The sequence below is a fragment of the Lissotriton helveticus genome, chromosome 3_1, assembly GCF_964261635.1.
Source record: "Lissotriton helveticus chromosome 3_1, aLisHel1.1, whole genome shotgun sequence".
Lineage (NCBI taxonomy): Eukaryota > Metazoa > Chordata > Amphibia > Caudata > Salamandridae > Lissotriton > Lissotriton helveticus.
The window spans coordinates 665,880,214-665,903,263 of NC_136061.1; the positions used below are offsets into that span (position 1 = coordinate 665,880,214).

General features: G+C 43.6%; 1 protein-coding gene across 4 annotated transcripts in view; it reads left to right on the top strand.

The window, feature by feature from the left end:
- MACF1 (microtubule actin crosslinking factor 1) overlaps nt 1-23,050 on the top strand; it is a 990,087-nt gene that overhangs the window by 442,895 nt on the left and 524,142 nt on the right. For 3 of the 4 annotated variants that reach the window (XM_078680764.1, XM_078680763.1, XM_078680766.1), the window contains exon 35: nt 7,457-7,592. In XM_078680764.1, the coding sequence (XP_078536890.1) occupies nt 7,457-7,592 (136 nt within the window). Of the gene's footprint in view, nt 1-7,456; nt 7,593-11,623; nt 21,746-23,050 lie in introns of all 4 variants that reach the window. The other variant, XM_078680765.1, reaches the window with a different exon arrangement.

Here is a 23,050-nt window from a genome sequence, read left to right on the forward strand (position 1 = left end):
CGACCGAAAAAGTGGTGAAGGAAAGTTAGTAACAATGCTGGCCATTTTATGCCAGACGAAAGGTGAAGATGGAGGAATAGCTGGTAGTAGAACAGACACGCAAAGCAGAAACAGAAATGTTCGTAGAACGAGTATCAGAGAGACTAGAAGGTGCGCTAGGCGAAATTTTAGAAGGAACGGTAGGAGAAATAGATGTGATCGGTGAGCCTTGAGGAGGCTGTGCCAAAGAAACAGGAGCCAGCTGAAGAGTAGCTGGTGAGTGCGGTAAAGGAGCCTGTATTACAGCTACCAAAGGTGCAACGAAAGGTTGCGGAGGTGCTGTGGCATTTTGTGCATAAGGTGGCGGAGAATTTAATAGGTGGGACATCAATGGATCTTTCTCGGATCCTTCCTGTTGACTTTTTCCTCTATTTGGCAGCATTGGGTAACATTTATCTATCGCTAGTTTCTTGCTCCTAAGCATCTGTTCGCTCTCCTGCTCTTCCTCGTTATCTCTGTATGCAACGGCAGCTTGCACCATTGACATACCTCTTTTGTTCTTTTTTGCTAGTCTTATTTCTTTCTGTTTGGCTTCCTTGCGCCATAAGCGGAAAGAGTCAAACATTGCCGGCCGGGTTTTCTTCTTGAACAATTTGACCTCTAAGTTATCTAATATTTCTTGGTCGAAACTACCATATTGGGGCCATTTTAAAACACCGTCCTTGCGGGTGTATTTTATCCATACCTCGTTCTATGTGATAGGACCTACGCCGTGCTTCACATAGAGTTCATACATTGGAGTTCCAATTGGAGGAACCGGACAAGAATCTTCCTATTGGGAGTCCTTACTACAACCAAGACAAAACAAGTTTCCAAGTTTGCTAAAACCAGGCATCTTCGCTCACTGGTCTAGCTTCAAACTTCAAAGGATTATCTATTACGATATTTCTCGTGAATACACGAGTCCTTCGGCTTTGGGGCTTGCAAGTTCCAAATCAAGTCGTATCTCAAGAATACCAAAAACTAAGAACAAACTAAGGACTAGGAGACGCTCCACTTATACTTAACTGAAGTATTTGAAGATCGATGACGTCGCTAGAAGACTCGTCTATCGTTTCGCTCTACCAAGGATCACTGGGTCCAAAACAAGGCGATAGTCAGGGCAGCAGTCCTTCGTAGCCGTCGGGACGCGGGGAACCTCGCAGCAAAGACCTTCGGAACCACGTCGACATACAGGGGTCGCTGAAGTGGCTGGCCGTCCTCCGGAATTTTCACACGAAGCTCCTCACGAACATCTGGCTTGGACCGTCACCGCTTGATATCGCCCCGAGTTGGGCGCCAACTGAGGTAACGGGTTTTTAGGAACCCGCTGGTGTCAGGGGATAACACCCGAAGACCTCTGAGTTCCCTTGTTCCGGACCACAGAAACACGTAGTCTTCTAGTCGCAGTCAAAGATCAAGTTTTATTGGTAGCTACCAAGTAACACGTGTCCCAGAAGTACACCACACAGAGAGTAGGTTCTTGGGAGACTGTTCGTTTTTACAGAACCAGCCGTCTCCTTATATATCAAATATATGGCTTCAAGGAAGAATTCTTGAGTTTATGGTATGGCAACACACATATTTCTACAACAATACAAAGAGCGAAGTCATGTAAGCAAGCCCATATTTTAGATGTCCAGTTTGCTGATAGATTACCCAGTTGGGATCGGGAACTCCCATCAGATATAGATGAACCACCAATAAAGGAAGGTACAACCCAGCCATAAAAGGGCCATAAACAAGATACGGGGACAGGTGCGTGTTTGAAGGAAACATGGGCTGTATGTAGTGAATGGTTCGTGGAATGTTATGTGTAGATGCTATCGCATTCGGCCACTGGGTGAGGAGCTGCCTAAACAGGTTTGGCCGAAGACAGTGGAGTCAGTTGGGACAGGTCAGGGGAAAGTCATGAAAGGTGGACGTGTCTATTTGGATCAAGCTCGACCTTTAATTGACTTATCATGAGGGCAAGATGCAAGATGGATGCCGTTCACAAAATGGAGTTTAAGGGTTGGGACGGAAATTGTGATTTAGGGGTGTTGGCAACCCTCGATTGTAGCGCAAATACATAGGAATGATGTCCTAATCATTATCGGTTCGTAGACACCAAAATCGTCTCGGTACGTTGAGGTTTCGTGACACGGGTATTGGACCTCGATATCGGGAAAACCACAGGGTCCGGATTTTGGGAACCACAGCCCCCTGGTTGTTTATATAGAAGAAGGGAGTGGTCATAGCTCACTTTTGCAGGGTGTGGATACACAGATTCCCACTCCTTAATGACTGGCTGTTGAAAGTGAGCTCCCGGCAGTCAGTAGCATGCATCCTGAAGATATCCATCTCTCTGCTGTCCTCCATTAAATTGTCAATCAACAAACAGAAATTATATCTGCAAGCAACAAAGAGGATTCTCCTCATAAAGTCTATACTGGCCATTGTGGCTTTCAAGGCCTTTCAACCCCCTCCGCGAGTCCAAGACATTCAGGTTATGTTTCGGGCACCCTCTTGTTTTCCACCATAGACAGCACTGAGGCTTCTTTGCATCCTGGTGTTGACCTCCAAGCGATATATCTGCCTTTCAGTCATTTGACAGGCTTACTAAATGCCAGACTGGATGAGCTCCGCAGATGTCACCTGCTAGACCACAAATGGAGTTTGCACCTGGAGCCCTCTGCCCTGTGGGACATGCCTTGGGTAGATCTTTTTGCCACTGCTGCAAATGGGTAGTGTTGTGACTACTGCACACTGGAGGCTTAAAGGCTCCCTAGAAGTGCATTCTACATACAGTGGGATTGCTGTCCCCTGTATGCCTTTTCGTTACAGTCACTTCTGCCCAGAGTTCTGAAGAAGTTCAGGACGAACTGTGCTTAGATCATTCCTTTAGCCCCAGGTTAGGTCAGGAGAGTGTGGAACTCTGACCTTTGGAGTTTGATTATTTTTCCACCACTCTACCTCTTTGGGGAGGATATTCAGTGGTGCAGTGTTCTGCACCTGGACCTCCACAACCTACCCTGACTTCATGGAGTTTGAGCTGAACCGAATGAGCGGTTTGATTTTCCTTCTGAAAAAGTGGATATTATCCTGATGACTTTACACCAATGACCAGCATAAAGCAACATGGCACAAGGAAGTTGTTTGCTGACTGGTATGAGGTCTTTCAGGCTGATCCTTTTTAGGTCAAACTATCTGATGTTTGTTTTGTCACTCGCCAGACAAGACTTTGTAGTGGGTAATGTTAAAGGTTTTTTGTCATCCCTTTCTGCCTTTATATGTTTGCCTGGCCAACCATAATTGTTTAAATGAACAATTGTTATATAGTTTTAGAAAGGGCTGCATATATGTTTCCCCCTATGCACTTTTATCATGCCACAGTGGAACGTGCCATCTGAGCCTATGCACACCTATTCCCTAAAGTTGCTGACCAATAAGACTGTTTTTCTCTTTGATATTACTAAAGCCTATGGTGTCTGAGCTACAGGTGCGGTTAGTAGAGCGACCGTATACCACCTTTTCCCCTCACAAATTGATGTTTCAAAGTCTGGTTTCTTTCCCACCAAAAGTAGTATTACTCTTTAATGTGGTACAGTCCATCATGCTGCCTGATTTTTCTCTCTCCACCACACCCCTCTTTTAGGAACAGAGGCTTCATTGCCTGAATCCCAAGAGGGCACTTCGTTTTTACATGAGTTGGGCTAAGGATTACTGGGTGAATAACCAGATTTGTATTACATTTCCAGATGCTAAAAATGGAAGGGCATTTCAGAAACTAACCTTGTCAAGATGAATGGTCTGTTCCTAAAAATGTGTTTACCCTGCTACAGTGTGCCTTTCGGCCCATTCCTCTAGATCCACTATTGCGTGTGAAGTGGTGTTCCGATGCTGTACATGCCAGGCTTCCACAGTGGCATCCATCCACACGTTCAGCATTCATTACTGTCTTGATGCTTAAGTCTGCAGGGAGGGTCATTTCACCTGTTCGATCTTTCAGGGCTACCTTGTGTTAATCCACGCCTCAGACTCTCCACCTTTTGAGTGGTATTGTTTTGATATCTATTGAAAAAATCGGTAACACTCTTTCTAATGGTTTCTATCTACTTGCTGCCTCCTTCGAGACCTACCCGTTTTGTGGAGTGGACACTTATGATTCTTTACACTGTCATGTTTTCAATCTGTCATGGTTGAGCAGTGTCTGAAGGTCCAGAAAAGTCTCAAACGAAAGCTGAAATCAGTGTGTAGGTATGGCACCTATATGCAGCTCTGACCTGTCACTTCTGGAGACGTTGCAAAGCTGCCAAAAAGTCCAATGACTCCAACTACTTCTGTGTGGTTATGAGTGTTAAGAAATGTTCCTGAGTCAGTCTTGCACCTGGGGAAATTGAAAAGGGAAAGTATCTACAGCCCTTTAGAGTATCCATTGCAAATGAGTGTTACTGAAGGTAATTAACGTGTTCATTCGGTTGTAGAGAAGTGTCATTAGATAGTTAAAAGCACTTGTGACAGAAAACAAATATTTGAAACAAAAGATGTACAAACAGCACTTGTGTGATACCATGAAGTGTACCACTAAGTCTAATGCAATTATTGTAACAGTACAAAAGTCTTTTCAATGCCGAATAATATCATCATAGGTCTAACATTTTTAGGAGCATGTATGAGTTGTCTTCAAAAAGTTCTGTGCTCATTAACATGAAGTCCCTAAAGCCCGATGATGGGCAGTAAAATTAATGTCAAGGCCAAAACGTGCTTCCCATGATTAAAATGTTAAGAAGGCTTCAAAAATAATTATATGTTGAGGGCAGGGCCCTGTCTGTTTTTAGGACTCGCTGAGCCGGCGCATGCGCTGCTCTGCGAGAAATTTAGTGAGCGGCTTTTGAAAGTGCTACCAGAGGCTTTTGCTGGCCTCAAGCTTGCGGTCTGCGCCTCGGAGTGCATTCACAACACATACAGTCGGTTAAAATGATTATAATATGGCGCGCGTGATCACTCTTTTAGGGGCTAGTCCACAAACCGCGGATGACGGGCGCATCATAGGAAGAGCATTCCGCTCACACGCCCTCACCAGGAGATTATTAACTGCTCGAATACCAAACCGATGTACAAAAAGTTAAGCGTGCCAATGTCATTAATTGATATAGTTGAAACCCACTAACCTTCAGATCAAAATAAATTCAAAATTACCTATTGTTGAGGTATAAATACCAACTGGGCCTACCGTGAGCAAAGTTCGACTCCTCGCAACGCACTGTGTGTGGAATATTGTTGTATTGCAATCTGGCAAAAGAAATTACAATTAACTTTATTCGACAATTTGAAGACAAACACAAAAGAGAAATGTGTATTTTTAAAGCATGCCCCTCCAGTTACGTTGGACACCAGGTAGCCTTGAATGTTTCCTTCATTGCACCCTGTTACTCAACGCTGTAAGGGATAGGCTTGGAGCGCGATTCTTTGCACTGGTACAGGTCTGGTTCCAGTGCAAAGCAGCCTTCTGAGGTTTCCTAGGAACTGAATGTATCTTCTGCCATTGAAGCTCGCGTGCTTTCACTTTTTATCCATTGTAAACGTAAAATGTTCTTTTCTTCCTGTATAATCTAGAATGTATATTATTGGACCAATGGCTGCATTACCAGTGTCCTATATTGAAACATGATATTTGGGGCACTCTCACGCCCTTACTCACACTCTCACACTCACACTATCACACGCTCTCACACACTCTCTCACACACACTCACACACTCTCTCACACACACACTGTCTCTCACACACTCTGTCTCTCTCACACTCTGTCTCTCTCACACTCTGTCTCTCTCACACTCTGTCTCTCTCACACTCTGTCTCTCTCACACTCTGTCTCTCTCACACTCTGTCTCTCTCACACTCTGTCTCTCTCACACTCTGTCTCTCTCACACTCTGTCTCTCTCACACTCTGTCTCTCTCACACTCTGTCTCTCTCACACTCTGTCTCTCTCACACTCTGTCTCTCTCACACTCTGTCTCTCTCACACTCTCTCTCTCACACTCTGTCTCTCACACACTCTGTCTCTCTCACACTCTGTCTCTCTCACACTCTGTCTCTCTCACACTCTGTCTCTCTCGCACTCTGTCTCTCTCGCACTCTGTCTCTCTCGCACTCTGTCTCTCTCGCACTCTGTCTCTCTCGCACTCTGTCTCGCTCGCACTCTGTCTCTCTCTCACACTCTGTCTCTCTCTCACACTCTGTTTCTCTCTCACAGTGTCTCTCTCTCACACTCTGTCTCTTTCACACACTCTCTCGCACGCACTCTTTTGCACGCATTCTCATGCACACTTTCTTGCAAACGCACTCTCGCACTTTCACATGCACTTTTTCTCGCACTTTTTCTTGCACGCATACTTTTTCACACTCTCTCACACACACTTTTTCACACTCTCACACACACTTTTTCACACTCTCACACACACTTTTTCACACTCACACTTTTTCACACTCACACACACTTTTTCACTCTCACACACAATCTTTTTCACACTCTCACACACACAATCTTTTTCACACTCACACTTTTTCACACTCACACACACACTTTTTCACACTCACACACACACTTTTTCACACTCACACACACTTTCTCACACACACACTCTCACACACACTTTTTCACAATCACACATACACTTTCACACTCACATTTTCTCTCTCACACACACACACACACTTTCTCACACACACAAACAATTTCTCACACACACACACACACACACACACTTATAAAAGTGAAGTAAGAGTCACATTGGAGAACACTTAATGCAGAGGTTTTGTTTCATCTCGTGGACCGACTCTAATGCCTCCTTGATCCTTGGCTTGATCCAAGACAAGTCTTGAGGTGGGTTGTGCACGTCCTGAATCTATATTTAACACAGTTTTTTAAATCTTGTTGTTGCCTCAGGGCACACCTGTGTATAAGAAACAAGCATTGGCATAGCCAATAGATCTCACCTTTGGGACCTTATAAGTATTTAGCTATGCAGCACAATATCCTTGGTGCAACAACATCAACTGTTGCATGGCTAAACACTTATAAGGTCCCAAAGGCGAGACCTATTGGCTATGCCAATGCTTGTTACTACATGTAAAAAGGACATCAATAACTATCTGAGTGGACTTTGTGAAAGAAATTTCGAGACTAGCAATAGAAGCCCCACGTTTTGGTGGTTTTGAAAGAACATATCTAATAGCACATTAGTATTATATATTGAAAAGAGCCCTAAACTAGCACCACCAGACCTTAGCAACAGAAATGTAGAATAGCAATTGATGATTTTACGCTTGTTTCTATCGCTCTCTTTCTCAGTTTTATAAAGTGTGGGGGAGGGGTATTATCTTTTTTATGAGCAGATTTTGAGAGGTGGTGATTGGCCTGCAAAGCTGTGCTAAACTGGGCTTTTTCAACAGGCTCTCGGTTCAGGAGAAGGAAGACTTCCAGTCACAGTTGACCTCTCTTGAGGAGACATATAATCAGCTGCGTAGTGATTCCGCTGTGCAACTCCAGCAGCTCCAAGGACAGCTGGTTAAGGAGGCTGAGCAGAAGGTAAAGAGTTTTCCTATCCGATCGCCACCTGTGCTACTCTCCAAGACAAGATGCTTATGGACGCATTGTCTCTTGTGTAAATTTCACCCCATACTTCACTGTGCCCCATGCAGTGTCAATTTTCCTTGTTATAGCTATTTCCCATGCAAGTAGGAAATACCCTGTGACCGATTCCTGCCTGTGTGCTCCATGCAGGCTTTTCCCACTATGACTTAATTTTTGCCTTTATGCCCCATTCAATGACAATTGCCCATTATCCTGGCCCTTCCCTGTGCCCCATATTGCTGATAAATCACCACCTATTGTCCTTTTCTCCAACCGCTCACCCACTTATTTTTCTGATTTTACTATTAAGGCCCTGTAAAAATGTCCTCACCTTGCTGCTTAATATGAATCTCCCTATCATGTGACATTCAAGATAATCCCAGACACACAAGGCAAATATTGTATTTTCATCTCACGCTCATCATTGTGGGTAGACCACAATAGGTGGGCAGTGAATTATCTGTGCTAAATGTCATTGTGGTTTTGTGTGCACATTTGTTTTGTATTCATCAGTTTATGTTCATTTGCATTTTGCACATTGAAGTATCAACTAGGAGGTACCTTTCTTACCTAGTTGTCCTAGGCTCCCCATTTGAGGTTGTTCAAGCTATATATTTGCCTTTTGTTTTTTGTTGGAATGGAGAGTAAACCTTACCCTATTGCTGTCAGGGAATGAGGGTCCTTCTCCACCTGATGGCAGCTGAGAGCCATCAGGTGGTTGTGAAGGCTTTTCTTCCCATGATGCCTGTGTTCGAACCCATAGGTAAACTCCAAAGTGGGCTTCCCAGTAACTCCAAACGAGCAAGATTTTCTCTGTGTGGATAATTCTGATGATACTTTTTAACATAGCTTCCCCATGTACAGAAATATCCTAGGCATCAAGTTAGATCCACAAACCATTATCTCAAAATTGGGCTCCAGGTGGCACCTTAACTACTCTGGTTGTAATCTGTCAAGGTGTTAGGTTTATCCCTAACTGTTTTTCTTCTGATTCTTATCAACTCACAAAGTGTAGAATACTGATGTTAGGAATTGACTCCTATCATTGAGGAATGCAGCTTGTACTCTGCCTACGGTTTTGTTCTTAGATTGCCAAGATGGATCCCCTTGAAGGGATAGAGCACATTCTGCTTGGAGAAGTGACTGCATTTCTACACTGATCAGAGTAGTGAGATTTCAGATATTTGCACGGCTGTCCCCCGGAATCTGTCCCTTAATTTACTAAGTAGTTGCTTGTCGGCTAGTATGTATTGGAATGCATCTGATTTTAGTTTGGCAGTGCAGCATTGTTTTCCCCAGGCCTCCTCCTTTCTTTATGTGCTCTCAGACCCACCTTTAATGGTACTTTCTCTTGAGGGAGTCTTTTTGTTGATGGGCACTCTGTGGGAAGAAGTGTTCATTAGAGGAACAAGTAACGTACCTTCGGTAATGTTTTTCTGAAGATTTTTCTATCTTTCCATAGGTTCATCTTGAACCACCATTTGTACTTATGGGTTTTTCGTTTTGTAATGCATTTTCTAAATTTGATTCTCCCCCTAGCTCATGGCTTCTGTGGGGCAGGGTATTAAGGTGGGTCTAAAATGAACTTCTGGGGAACCTTAATACCTGGGCTGTTGTATTTGCTGAAGTAGTGACAACTCTACAACTGAAGTTACTTAACCACATCCTAATGCCCATTTAGTTCACTGCTGACTGGGGTATTTCTGTAGATAAATCTGTGTTAAATCTATTATCAAAGGTGAGTAACCTAAATTCCTGCCTTGAGTTCATGTCTGACTTAGTTTGAGCTCCTTGGAGGTGTTCATTAGCATCCCTGCTCATAATATAAGCTGATACCTCATTGTGCAAAAGGCTCATGTGTCAAGTGTTTAACCACCGCTACAAACAAGCAAAAGTGTATTAAATGAGTAAAAATATCATGACCAAAACTAGTAGCTGCACTGAGCATGGTGTGTGGGGTTCGACAAAGTCCTGTTGTCTCAAACACATTAACTGACATCTTTGCTTGCGAGTGGAACTAACCCATCCGAGTTTACATTTGATGGGCTTTGTGCCCCAAAGACCTAAAGGGACCAGCAGGAAGCGTGTGGGTATCTGTGCAAAGAAAAAGTCGCATGCTGGATGCTAACACCAAGCTTACACTGTGTGTGTCGTTCAGCGAGCTGCTCCTACGGGCTCTCTTGCCTCTAAGTGCAGAAGGCAGCACCTCCTGATTGGTAAGTAGAAGCCTTTGATGTTTTCTTTTATGCAAGCTTTTCCTTCCCTCCTGTGGGTGGAGTAGGTTAGAATGTCTGTATCCCTGTGTTCAATGTGTCCTTTTGCCACTTTTTGTTTGGTACATGAATGTTTTTCGGTGGCGCATGCTCACACTAACCTCATAAATAGTTCAGGCATCGGATCACATTTTATGCTGGCTACTTTCCTTACTTTTTCTGCAGCTCAGAGCCAGGTTTTGTTTGTGATTATTTCAGCTGATTGAGACATCGATTACTGGCCTCTAGAGATATTTTTCCTGTCTCAGTGTGCACTGTTGTCTATACCAGATCATTCATGTTGTAGGCTTTGTAGAAATGAGTGGATTGGCCCCCGTGAGAAGGCTTGACAAGTAGTTAATATTGCAACACTTCCCACAGAATTTGTAGCCAATATAAACTGTCATATGTACTGAAGAGCTCCGCAGGTAGAATAGGCCGTGAAATGGACAGGAAAACACCTCACATGAGATGTATTGCTTCACTACTATTTTGAAGCCTTCACATTAAGGCTGAGTTATTTCCTAAGGCATCCCTTCAGTTAAGATATGTTGCGACACCCAACAGTCAGGATAGGGTGTCACATCCACAAGAAATGCCTATATTGTGATCCAGAGGTATGTTCTGCAGTTAAGAGAGGGGGTGATGCTAGTTGGCAGGTCCAGCCGTAAGCTTAACTTTCGACACCAAAGGGAAGGCCCTACACCTAAAAAAGAGGTTTGATTTTCCATCTCCAGAATCTACTACATGACCCAGAGGGTTTATGGTGTGAGCCACCATGGTTACTTACCCAAAGCATGGTAATTGAGGAAGCTCTAACTCTACATCCTGGTTCAACTCTGAATTGTTGTGACACTGACTGAAATATCCTGCATTTAAGATATGTGGCGACACAGATATGAAATTGCTGCAGGTTTTATGCCTCAAGGGTCTTGGTGAAAGCTTGTGATTTTCAAGGAAAATGCTTGTGGTTATGGAAGATTATGTAACCTACATTGAAAGGCTCTACAGTTAGGGTGTGTGGCACCAACAGGAATGTCCTGCCATAAGGCTAAATTTTTCAGCTATCAATGCCCTGTAATTAGGATATGATGTAACACTGTTGTAAAAGGCCTGCAGTTAAGATAGGTTGTGACACTGGACACTGAGAAAGCGGCCCTGGTGTTAGGATAGCTTATTGAGCTAGCATGCTTTTTTTACGTTTCTGAATTTGTTACAATGAAACGTAAATACCCAAACTCTTTTTTGCACTCTCATAATCGTTTGTTATGTTGCCTTGACTTGGCGATAGATTTACAGGACTCCTGCAAACAGCTCCTCGCTGTTTCATGGGCTAGTGTGTGTTGCCGTCTATTGGCACTGTCAGTAGATTTGTCCTCTATGTGTTTGCTGGCTCAGCTGCTGCTTGCTGCTTTGCATTTTGTGTTGTGGGTGTCGGTGATCACACGTGCTCCAGCCAAAGCATTACACTGTGTCTCATGCTGGCCACGTGGTGTGGTTGATTCTTTGCTTAGTTGGAAATATTTTTATGCATTTTCTGTCCCCTTTATTCTGATGATTGGGTATTTTTAGGTATACTTTCAATTCTTTGGTGCAGTCTTTGCTTTGGTTCTTGCATGCACTGGGCAATAATGGCAAGCCTGAGATCGTCTTTCTGCACTTCATTTGATGTTCTGTCATTGCATTGGTCTCTTTGTTGATATTGATTGAGTGCCCTTCTGTTTGCTTTCACAGGGAATACAGACTGTTGCTGGGGTAATTGATCTTGGCACTATGGAGATATTTCCCATCTTCAGGGCCATGCAGAAAGGACTCCTTGACCATGATACAGGACTGGTGCTTTTGGAAGCCCAGCTTGCTGTGTCTGGCCTGGTCATTCCAGAGGCTGAAATGAAGCTTACACTGGAGCAAGCCCTTGCCCAGAAAGTTATCGACCAAAGGACATTCCAACATCTCCAGGAACTGAGAGATGCCGTCGGTCTGCTTGATGAATTGAGTTCCCAGAACCAGCTGCTGCTGCCAGCTGTCAGAGCAATCCAGGAGCAGAGAGTTAGGGAGAGTGTTGTACTGGACATCTTAGAGTACCATCTGGCAGCTGGAGGGCTCAAGATCCCTTCTCATAGTAACTATTTGAGCTTAGAGGAGGCCTTTCAACAAGGCCGCATCACTGCCCGCTTATGCTCTTCACTGGAAGCCCGACAGCGAGGGTCAAAGAATCTAATAGACCCAAACACAGCACAAAAAGTCAGCCTAAAGGATCTGATACAACAGTGTGTCACACACCAGGAAAGTGGGCAGAGGTTGCTGCCAGTCAAACAGCTGGGAGGAGGGATGGTGTGCCTGAGCTCTGGAAGGAAGGTTAGCATATTCCGTGCTGTTCAGGAGGGGCTAATCGATCGCCAGGTTACTGTAAGACTTCTGGAGGCCCAGCTATTTGCCGGTGGAATTGTGGATCCCAGAGGAGGGCACAGGCTAACAGTGGATGAGGCATTGCGCCATCACCTCATAGACCAGGATTTAGCTTGTGCAATTTTGAGTCACCAGCTCCAAAGTGGGGGCATACTAGACCCAGTCACAGGACAGAGACTTACACTTGATGAAGCCATACAGAAGAATTTGGTGGGAGCTGAATTTGCTCTGATGATGCTGGAGTCCCTGGGTTCCTTCAATGGTCTTTTATGGCCGGAATCAGGCGAGATCCTTGCCGTTATGGATGCCCTCCAGCAAGGTGTCTTATCAGCTGAGTTATCTCATAAAATTCTTAATGCTCGACACTCCATTAAGGGTCTTTACCTAGCAAAAACCACAGAGATCATATCTTGGATGACAGCTGTTGAGTCTGGGATCCTTGAAAGAGATGTTGCCCAAAAATTGGAATCAATGGTCTTCCCTGATGCGATGCCCAACTTAAAGAGAGCTGACTCTCAAACAGTAAATCCTGGTGGCCTTGGTCTGCAGCGATTTGAAGTTGTTGCTAGGACTGAACCCAGTGGGAGGCATCCAGCTGGTGAAGCTGAATGGCTGATTGAGCACTTGGGGAGACACAGCTACATCAACGTTCAAAGCGGACAGAGAGTGCTTCTAGGCCACGAAGAGCTGAATGAGGTTGTTCAAGCATTGACACAAACATACCAGAATGGATCCATGACTGACCATATAGACTTTAGTACGGATCATTTGTCCTGTCTTGCTGAACTGAATAACAAGAAGCAAGATCATGGTCCGTCTCCAGACAGCCTGCATCCTCCCGCACACCCAGCACAGCAATGTGAACAGGGTTTGCCTTTGGAAGAGGACCATGGGGGAAAACTGCCAAGGAACAATGCAAACAGTCCCAGATTGATGCCAATGCAAATTTATGGTTCAGGTTGCTTATATACAGAGCAAACCCTGAAACGTGAGCATGACCAAAGACTCATTAGGTTAGGTGAAAATATTGAGGACACTAAGAATGCTCCCTCTCAGTCCAGAATACCAGCTGCAAGTTTGACTGAAGCTGATGAACCTCATCCTGTGCTTCAGGATGATTCCTTTAATATGAAGCCTGAGAATGTGGTGAACCAGTTATTAGAGAACTCTTTGGATCCTGGTGCTCAAGTGAGTGAGGCCATAAGTTCACAAGGCAGTTCATCAGCAGTGCAAGCTGAGGTAATGGAGATTGGAGTGATAGGAGTAACACGACTGTCCAATAAAGTCTCAGAGTTATCTGAAAAGTTGAGTAACTCTTCCAAAAGATGCGAAGATCAGAATATTGTGGACTCGGACGTGACAGTAGTAGACTTCAAGACCAGAATGAAGTCTGGAGTTGAGGAAGAAAGAGTAAAAGGGAAAGCTCAGGACGGCAGAATGAAGGAGGAAGTTCAAGTGAGCAAGGAAGATCAGGGGACAAAAGAGAAGTTAAAACGTGAGGAAAGCAGAATGAAGGTCAGGAAAAAGGATCCGAAAATGAAAGATGGTAATCAAGAGAGCAAAGCGGACCATGAGTGCAGAATTAAGGTGGAAGATCAGGAGGGTCAGGGAGATCAGATGATCAAAATGAATGCTGGAGTCAAGGAACTTAAAGTGAAGACAGCAAACCAGGAGAAACAAATGAAAGCGGTGTACCAGGAAACTAGTTTAAATGAGGGAGCCCAGCAGAGAGAATTACATGAGCGAAACCTTATAAAACAAATAAAGGATGGAGGCAAGGAGAGCAAGATGATCAAACAAGACCATAAAACCAGAATAAAAGAGAGTGACCAGGAAAGCAGAGTAAAGGCAGTAGAGCAGGAGAGTCAACTGAAAAAGGGAGACCTTAAAGGCCGAATAAAGAAGGGAGATCAGGATAACAGAGCTGTCGAAGGAAACTGTAAGAATAAAATAAAGGAGGGAGCCCAGCATAATGAAGTAAGCAAGGGAGATATTACTAATGGAGAAAAGGTAGTAGCACTGCAAAGTGAAGTGAAAGATGGAGAACATGGAAACAGAATAAAGGAGGGAGACCAGGAGTGCACTCTGAATGCCCGAGGCCAAGAGACCAAAGGGGACCAGGAGAGGGATGTAAAGGCTGTTGGTGAAGAAAGCAAAGCAAAGGTGTCAGGACATATTAACGAAAAGGCTGAACACCAGGAGAGCAGTGTGAAGTATGAGAACAGTTGTTTGGAGTCTTTAGACATTTTAAGCAGTGGTCAGCAAGAGAGCAATGTGAAGACTAAAGACCAACTAATACAAGTTAAACAGGGATGTGAGAAGATCAAATTAGAACAAGAAGACTTGGGATACCGAGAATTGGTGGAAGATCAGGCAGTCAATTTGAAGGCAGAAGTTCATAGTAGCAGAGTGAAATTGAACAAGCATGAGACCAATCAAGACAGAGAGAGAAAAATGAGGGCCAGAAGCAGAGAGGGCAAAATAAAGGACGATGATCAGGAAAGCAGTTTGAAGGCTGTGGGAAAAGAAAGCAAGGGAAACCAAGGGAAAATTGTGAAGGGCAAAGGCGACTATAGCAAAGTGAAAGCAGGGGAAAAACAGACCAGAGTGAAGACTGAAGATCAGGAAACAAAAATGAAGGCAGAAGGCCAGGAGAGCAAAGTGCAGGCAGAAGAAAATGAGAACAGACTGAAGCTTGAAGAAAGTGGAAGCAAAGCTCAGGTGGACGAAAAGGGAAGCAGAGTGAATGTGGCACAGCAGGAGAGCAAAAGTAACCGAATGAGCGGGTTGAATGGAGCAGATCAGGTAATCGGATTTAAGGCAGAAGAGAATGTGGGCATAGTGAAGGCAGAAGACAAAGAGAGCAAGGCAGACCAAGGAAGAAATGTAGATTTGGGGAATCTTGAAAGCAGATTGAAGGTGGGAGATGAAGGGAGTAAAGTAAAGACTGGAGATCAGTTAACTAGTCTCAAGGAAGGAGATGAAAGGAGCATAATGAAGGTACAAGCAAAGGTAGAACATCAGGAAAGCTCAATGAAGGAAGTGGATCGAGAAAGCATAGTGAAAGTGGAAGAGAAAGAAAGCAGAATGAAGGCTGGTGAGCAAGAGATATTGAAGGTGAAAAGGAAGAAGAGCAGAGTGAAGGCTGGAGATAAAGGAAGCAAGAAAGTCCAGGGGGCAACAGTGAAGAGAGGGGATCAAGAAATCATTGTGGAGGCAGGAATCCAAGAGAGCATAGAAAAGATGAAAGAGGATACCATAGATGAGGGGGAAGACCTGGAACATGATGAAGTGGTTCTGAAATGTGAAAGTAAAGTGAAATTCCAAGACCAAGAAAAGGCAATGAAGACTAAAGCACAAGTGGGCAGAGTGAAACTGGAAGATGAGGGAGGTCAGAACCTTTCAAAAGTAGAAACTCAGTTGAGGCTGATTACGGCAGGGAACCTCTCCCCTGAACTGGTCACCGACCTTACAGAATCTGAGAACACAAGGTTGCTTGATAGTGATGCTTGTAACTCTGTGGAAGTATCTTCCAAGTTTTTCAGTAACAGTTCAGACGGGAAAGAAGCCGATCTAAGGATGCTGTCAGCCCAGTCCCAGCACAGAGGTGGTGTTGGCAAACCTGGACAGACTCTTCTAAACGAAGCACTGTCACATGGTGTGGTGGCAGGGCACACTGCCCTCAAACTTCTGGGAAAACAAAGCATGTTTGGGGGTTTCTTCGACTCTCACACAGGTGAGTCCCTCACTATTGAGGAGGTGATTGAGGAAGGTGTGATGGATGAGAAGCTGATGGAGAAGGTTCTCATGTCTGATAAAGCGATCTCAGGCTTTTGGGATCCATGCAACAACATGGTCTTATCAGTCAAGGATGCTGCAGGTGCAGGCTTTCTGGATACAGAAACTGCCACAAGAATATTAGAGGGCCAGGTGGTCACAGGAGGAATAATCGACCTGAAAAGAAACAAACGACTCTCTGTCACTTTAGCTTCTAATCTGGGCTTAGTTGATCCATCCAGTGAAAAATCACTCATTAAACTGGAGAAAGCCTTTAAGGGGAAAAGTACAGAAAAAGCAATCTTGGAAAAGCTCATAGGATTACAGATGGAGACACATGGCATCCGAGATCCAAAAACAAAGAAGCCTTTGACTATTCTACAGTCGGTGGAAAAGGGGCTTCTAAGCAGACAGGCAGCACTCCGTGTACTTATCAGACAAATAGCAGAGGGTGGCATCGTTCATCTCCCTTCTGGAGTGAGGCTTTCTGTGGCAAACTCCCTGGAATGTGGGCTTATCAACAAAGATTTGTCACCAGAACTTGTGGAAGCGGAAAGTATCTGTCGACATCAGTATGTCTATCCAGATACCTCAGAACCAATTTCCCTCGATAAGGCATTATCCTTAGGGTTGGTCAGTGCACAGCATCTTTCAGCCATTCAGAAGCTCCAGTCACAAACCGGAGTGATCTTGGATCCTGACTCTGACCAACGGCTAACTCTTTTCCAAGCATCTGAGCGAGGATTGTTATCGGAGATGGCAGTGCAGGCTGCAGTGAGCTCCTCAGATGGCGGGAAAGGCATGATCGATCCAGAGACTTGTACCATCCTTCCTTATACAGAATTTGTAAAGAAATGCAAAATTGACCTAGATTCTGGGCAAAGGTATTTTGAGATATCTCTCAGTGGAGCTGTTAAGGATGCAGTTTCTTGTGAATTTGTTCCTCTTGCTGAGGCAGTGAAAGTTGGGAAGGTGGACTTAAAGCCTGCCCTCAGGTTACTGCAGGCGCAGGCTGATACAGGTGGCATATTTCAAGGAAGCACTGGCAAAAGGCTTTCTTTGTTATCTGCCTTAAAACAGGGGTTGGTTGATGAGGAAATGGTCAAGGTCATTGCTGCAAAACAACTGCGAAGTGGTGGTATTGTTGATCCTGTGAGTGGAAAAAGGGTCTCCCTAACTCAGGCAGTTGCAGCAGATTTAATTAGTGAACATTTAGTGACATCCATCAAGTCTGATTTCTTAGATCAAGGAAATGGCATTGATTCCTATGTGGCGACTAAGGGAGAAGATGAACACATTCCACAGTTAAAAATACTTGGCGTACAGGGGCAGCAGAGTATGGGAGCAGGAGGCACATGTACTCTGGGCTCTAGTCAATATAGCAAAAGAGATCTCGAACAAAACAAACTTGTCAAAGGCACCTTTTCCATAGATGAGTCGCAAGATGTTTCTGATTCTGTGGAAACTCTAGCTAATGGGTCATCTCATAAATGTCAGTTACCCAAAATCCAATTAATAATGGGCCACACTTCAGAAGAAAATGTGGTGCCTCCACAGATGGAAATTGCGAACAGTAGTCACACTAGGCACACATTGCCATCAACTAAAGGAACATTATTTTCGAGCCAAGACATGCCAAACGTCTCTGTTCATGAAGACAAAGATAAGGATGCGCTGCTGCTGCTGTCTGCAAGAAAGCCGTCTTTTTCTGATATACCATCATCAGTGGCTAGTGATCTCTCACAGAATATTATAACATCACCATTGGACATTTATTTATTTTCAGATAAGCATTCTTCTAATCTACCCCCACCATTAGAAGAAAATTCAGCAGAACAACTTAATGAGCTTAATTCTGAGATATTAGTAGCAGATAAAAATACTAAAAGCGAGAAAGAGCTGGTGAAATCCTCAAAAAGTAAACCATCCAAGCAACTAGAAAAAATATCAGCAGAAAAGAAAAACCAACAGGAAGTGAAATCCTCGATGGAGAAACAGCCAGATAAATCACCAAAAGTGCAAACGTCTGCCAAACAAAAGGCATTGACAACAGAAAAACAGGCAAATGAAAAGCCTTCAACTGGGAAACAGTCCCAGACATCAGTGAAATACTCAACAGAACAGCTGAACCAACAACAGTCAATAGCCTCAACAGTAAAACAGCCTCAACAAATGGAGACATTTTCCTCAAAGCACCATTTCCAAGAAGCAGAAAAAAAACATGTTGATCCAATTCAGCAAACTCCAAAAGAATCTCCACCACATGCAGGAAAAGACCACACAGAAACCAAACAAAAGAAATCCACATCAGAGAAACAGAGGCTTACATACAATGGTAAACAACCCAAACAGTTATTGGATGGACACTCACAAAAACACACTCAACTAGTGGAAAAAGCACATTTGGAAATTAAAGCACAAGAAGGTGTTCAACAAGTCCAGTTATCCACCAAGCAATCAACGCCCAAAGAATCCCTTGAAGTTCATACAGATAGTCAGGAAGCTTCACATTTAGATGAACAAGTGGAAAGACAAATAAAAGTAAATGATGAGCTTAAAGGAGATATTTTATTACATCCTACACACAATGGGATGACAACAGTGAATGAAGAAGAACTTAACAAAAGCGTAGAGTTGGAAAAGTGTATTCAGGAAGAACTTGCAGTGCAAAACAATGGCTTCAGTACAGAGTCACCAGAGGACTCAAATGCCGAGCATCCTAGTCAAAGTGGCACTTTTGTAAAGCGAAAGAAACAGAAACTTAAACAGGAAGCTTTGCAAAAAATATTACCTGGTGTAATCTGTCATTCTTCATCTACTAAGGAAATGCCTCTTCTCGTGGAGAAAACTCCCACAGACCGGGTTCTTGGTCTTCCAGGGAAATCCACATCTGGGAAAGCAGTACCACAGCCAAAAGAAATTACCCTTAGTAGTGTACCTCAATCAGAAAAGATGTTGTCTGCAGAAATTTGTTCTCAAACACCTAAGATGCCAACCAAGCAGAAGGAGTGTAACACAGAAAAACAGTGTACAGGACTGCCCCAACAATCTGGTAAACACTATATAAAACAATCCCAGCTTAAAGAGAAATCCTCAACAGAAAAGCAGCTTAAAGAGCTACAGACATCTTTCAAAGGAAAACAGCCCCATGAAAACGATAAACCCTTAATGAAAAAATTGCCTGAGCTATTGAATACAAGCTCTTCAGAAAAGCAGTCCCAGCTACAGGATAAAGAAACTCAAATTAATTTGCAACAGCAGAAGTCACCCGCAAAAGAAAACCAACTTCAACAGCCAGATAAAGCTTCTCCTGTAAAAGACGCCAAGCATTTGAAGTCATCAACTGACAAACAGCTGCCACAAGAAGAAATCTCACCAGAAAAAGAGTCTCAATTTCTAGATAAACATTCTTCTAATCTACCCCCATTAGAACAAAATTCAGCAAAACAACTTAATGAGCTTCACTCTGAGATATTTGCAGGAGATAAAAATACTAAAAGAGAGAAGGAGACAGAGAAATCCTCAAAAAGGAAACCATCCCAGCAACTAGAAAAAAAATCAGCAGGGGAAAAAAACCAACAGGAAGTGAGATCCTCGACGGAGAAACAGCCAGATAAATCACCAAAAGTGCAAAAGCTGGCAAAACAAAAGGCATTTACAACAGAAAAACAGGAAAATGAAAAGCCTTCAACAGGGAAACAGTCCCAGACATCAGTGAAATACTCAACAGAACAGCTGAACCAACAACAGTCAATAGCCACAACAGTAAAACAGCCTCAACAAATGGAGAAATCTTCATCAAAGCACCATTTCCAAGAAGCAGAGAAAAAACCTGTTGAGCCAATTCAGCAACCTCCAAAAGAATCTCCACAACATGCAGGAAATAACCATGTAGAAACAGAAACCAAACAAAAGAAATCCACATCAGAGAAACAGAGGCTGCCTCTAGGGAAACTTCCTCAGACCAGAAAATCCAAACAACCAGGGACTTCTCTTGATAAAACAGAATTGCCTTTAGAAAATCAGTCCCAGCATCAGTTAGAGCAGTTGTCAAGCCAAATTAAACAACAAGGTACAAATAAATCTGTGACAAGCAAACCTGATTCCTCTGTTGAAAAACAATCTCAGTATTCAGATATATTGTCTACCCCACAACAGTCACAAGTTACATACAATGGAAAACAACCTGAACAGTTATTGAAAGTACACTCACAAAAACACACTCAACAAGAAAAAGCCCTTTTGAAAATGAAAGCGCAAGAAAGTGTTAAACAAGTCCAGTTCTCCACCAAGCAACCAGCAAGGACATCCCCTGTAGAGCATGCTTTACCACCACAAGATCAGCTCCAGGAAGCAAACAATACCTCTGTGCTAAGTAAAAATAAACAGCTTGAACAATCCTCATTGTATCAACCAGACCACCAAAATGAAGCCTTTTTATTGGACAGACCACCTGAACAGGTTGACAACTCTACACTGGAAAGACATGCCCAGCTACTTGTGAATTCCTCATTTGACAAGCAAAGCCCGCAACATGAAGGATTTTCACTGGAAAATCAAATTCAGCAATTCATGGATATTTCCTTGGACAAGCAGACACAGCAAGTTATAGGATTGCCGTTTGACAAGCAATACCAGCAACCAAAGGAACCATTAACCCAAAGAATGTGGCAACAGTTGGAGGAGGCATTCTCAATTATGCAAGAAGCAGAACAATTGGGAGCGCCCTCTATTGGAAAACAGACTGACCAGCTTGGGGAATTGCTCACTAAAAAAGACAATCCTTATCAGCAAACATTAGCAGAAAACTTGCAACTTGAGAAAAGAGTTCCAGACAAAATGTCTCACGAGTCAATGAAATGCACTCCACAGACAGGAATTCCGGTCAAGGGTGCGGAAGAAAAACAATTGAAATATGGCCAAAAGTGTTTGCAATCTTACATGGAGAAACAACCTCCTCATCCAAGCAAATCTTCTCAGGACAAGAAACTACAACAACCAGAAGAATCTGTCCAGGGCAAGCACCTTGAACAAATACAAAAATCATTCAATGAAAGAAATCTCGAAGAACCACAAGGATCATCCAGTGACAAACAACTTCAACAACCAGTGCAATTGTCTAAGAACAAACCATCTAACATAACAGACCTATTTTCCAAGAACAAACCATCTCAACAAGTTGAAAAAGTCTTCTCAGACAAACTACCTCAACATCAACAGCCAGATTTAATCTTTGATGACAAACCACCGCAGCAACTAGAGAATTTGTCATCAGGTAAACAACCTAAAAAGCGAGGGGACTGTTCCAAAGACAAACAATCTCAACAGCCAGATGAATCCACAAGAGGCAAACCGCTCCCAGTAGTTGAAAATGTATTATGTAACAATAATGAAAAACATATGGTTTCTGAAGAGCTATTAACCAAAACCTTCAGAGAAGATGTGAGCTCAAGTGTGGAAAAGACAAGCTCTGTTGGCTACTGGGACTCGCAGTCTAGTTCACAGGAACAGAAAGATCCTGTTGAGAAACCACTTTCTACTAGTGATGAGATGGGTTCCTCAGGACCCGAAAATGACCCAACATGTCATCAGCATTCTTCCTTCGCCGCAGCAGGCGTGGCTGAGCTACAACCCCAAGAAATGACCTGTAAGCCGGAGAGTGCTCCTCAGGTGAGTGGATGGATTGCAGTACTTAACTTGAGCTTGTCAAATGTGGTTTGTAATGTGACACTGTACGGAGTATGTTTTTTTGATGGCTATTTCTACCTTAAGATTTGTTATGTTTGAATTGTCCCAGTCTGAATCCAAAAGTTTGTAATTGCTCCCTAACTTTGGCAGGTGGTGTTGTATGCCTCCAGCTTATTTGGAACCTTCTCCTGATATGACATCAAAGAGCCATATAAGACACTGTACTGTGAACGTTGATATGGATCTTGAACACTACTTTTTGATGTTTAAATGTGTTTAATTAGGTCATGCCACGCCCTAAAGTGTCAGGCTCCTGGAGGTGTCTCACTTGTCTTAAACAGATGTCAATCATGGGTTCTTATTAACTCTGCTTATTGTGTCTGGGACTCTGACACAACTCCAGCCCCAGTAAAAAATGTAGACTTAAGCATTCCAGGGCTATCACGAAGAGTGTGAGACTAAATTTAATGACGGTCAGGCCTGCAAAGGACTGGATTGTTCCACTATAGATTTCTTTCAGCAGGTAAGTCATGTAAATGGGAGCATTCCACAGAGAAGTCATCCCACAAGAAGCATTAGAAATATCACATATTAGGGTACTCTCCCAGTTGTCCCTTTTGTTTCAGGTACAGGATGAAATTTGACGGCATCGGTTCTGGCCACATCATCTTGGGAGCCTGTTCCTGTCACGCAGAAACTACACATGTAGGTTCTGCTGTCATTGAGTTACCCACAGCAGATGATGGAATTTGCACAGGCCATTCTCCAAAGCTTATGATCTATTCTGCCTCCCACTGGTGTGCTTTCTGATCCTCATGGCCATCCTCTATGAGTAGCTTGTGCCTCGACGGGCACTAACCCCGTTTGGAGCCTACCTATGGCAGCTTTAGCACAGCCTTCTACTGCAGAAGGACTTTCTGATAGCCATGGCATCAACGCCTTCACTGTGCGGTGTTTAGTGCCAGCCTTACTGATCCTTCAACCTTTAAAACACCTTTATTTTTACTCAGACTGTGAGAAAGTGCCATCTTTCTTGCCTTGGTATGCCCCCACTTTTTTTCTGAACTGCTGATGTACTTTGACTGAGTATGCCCTGGGTCCCTGCCAACCAGGTACCCAGGGCCTGTGTTCCTTCCCTACAAAGAAAAGCTATGCAAAAAAAAACACCAAATTGGCATCTCTGGCCACCTGTCAGCCCCTAGTAAATGGTACCCTAGATACCCAGGGCATGGTGACCAGAGAAGACCTCTAAGGGCTGCAGCACTTATTGTGCCACCCTCAGGGACC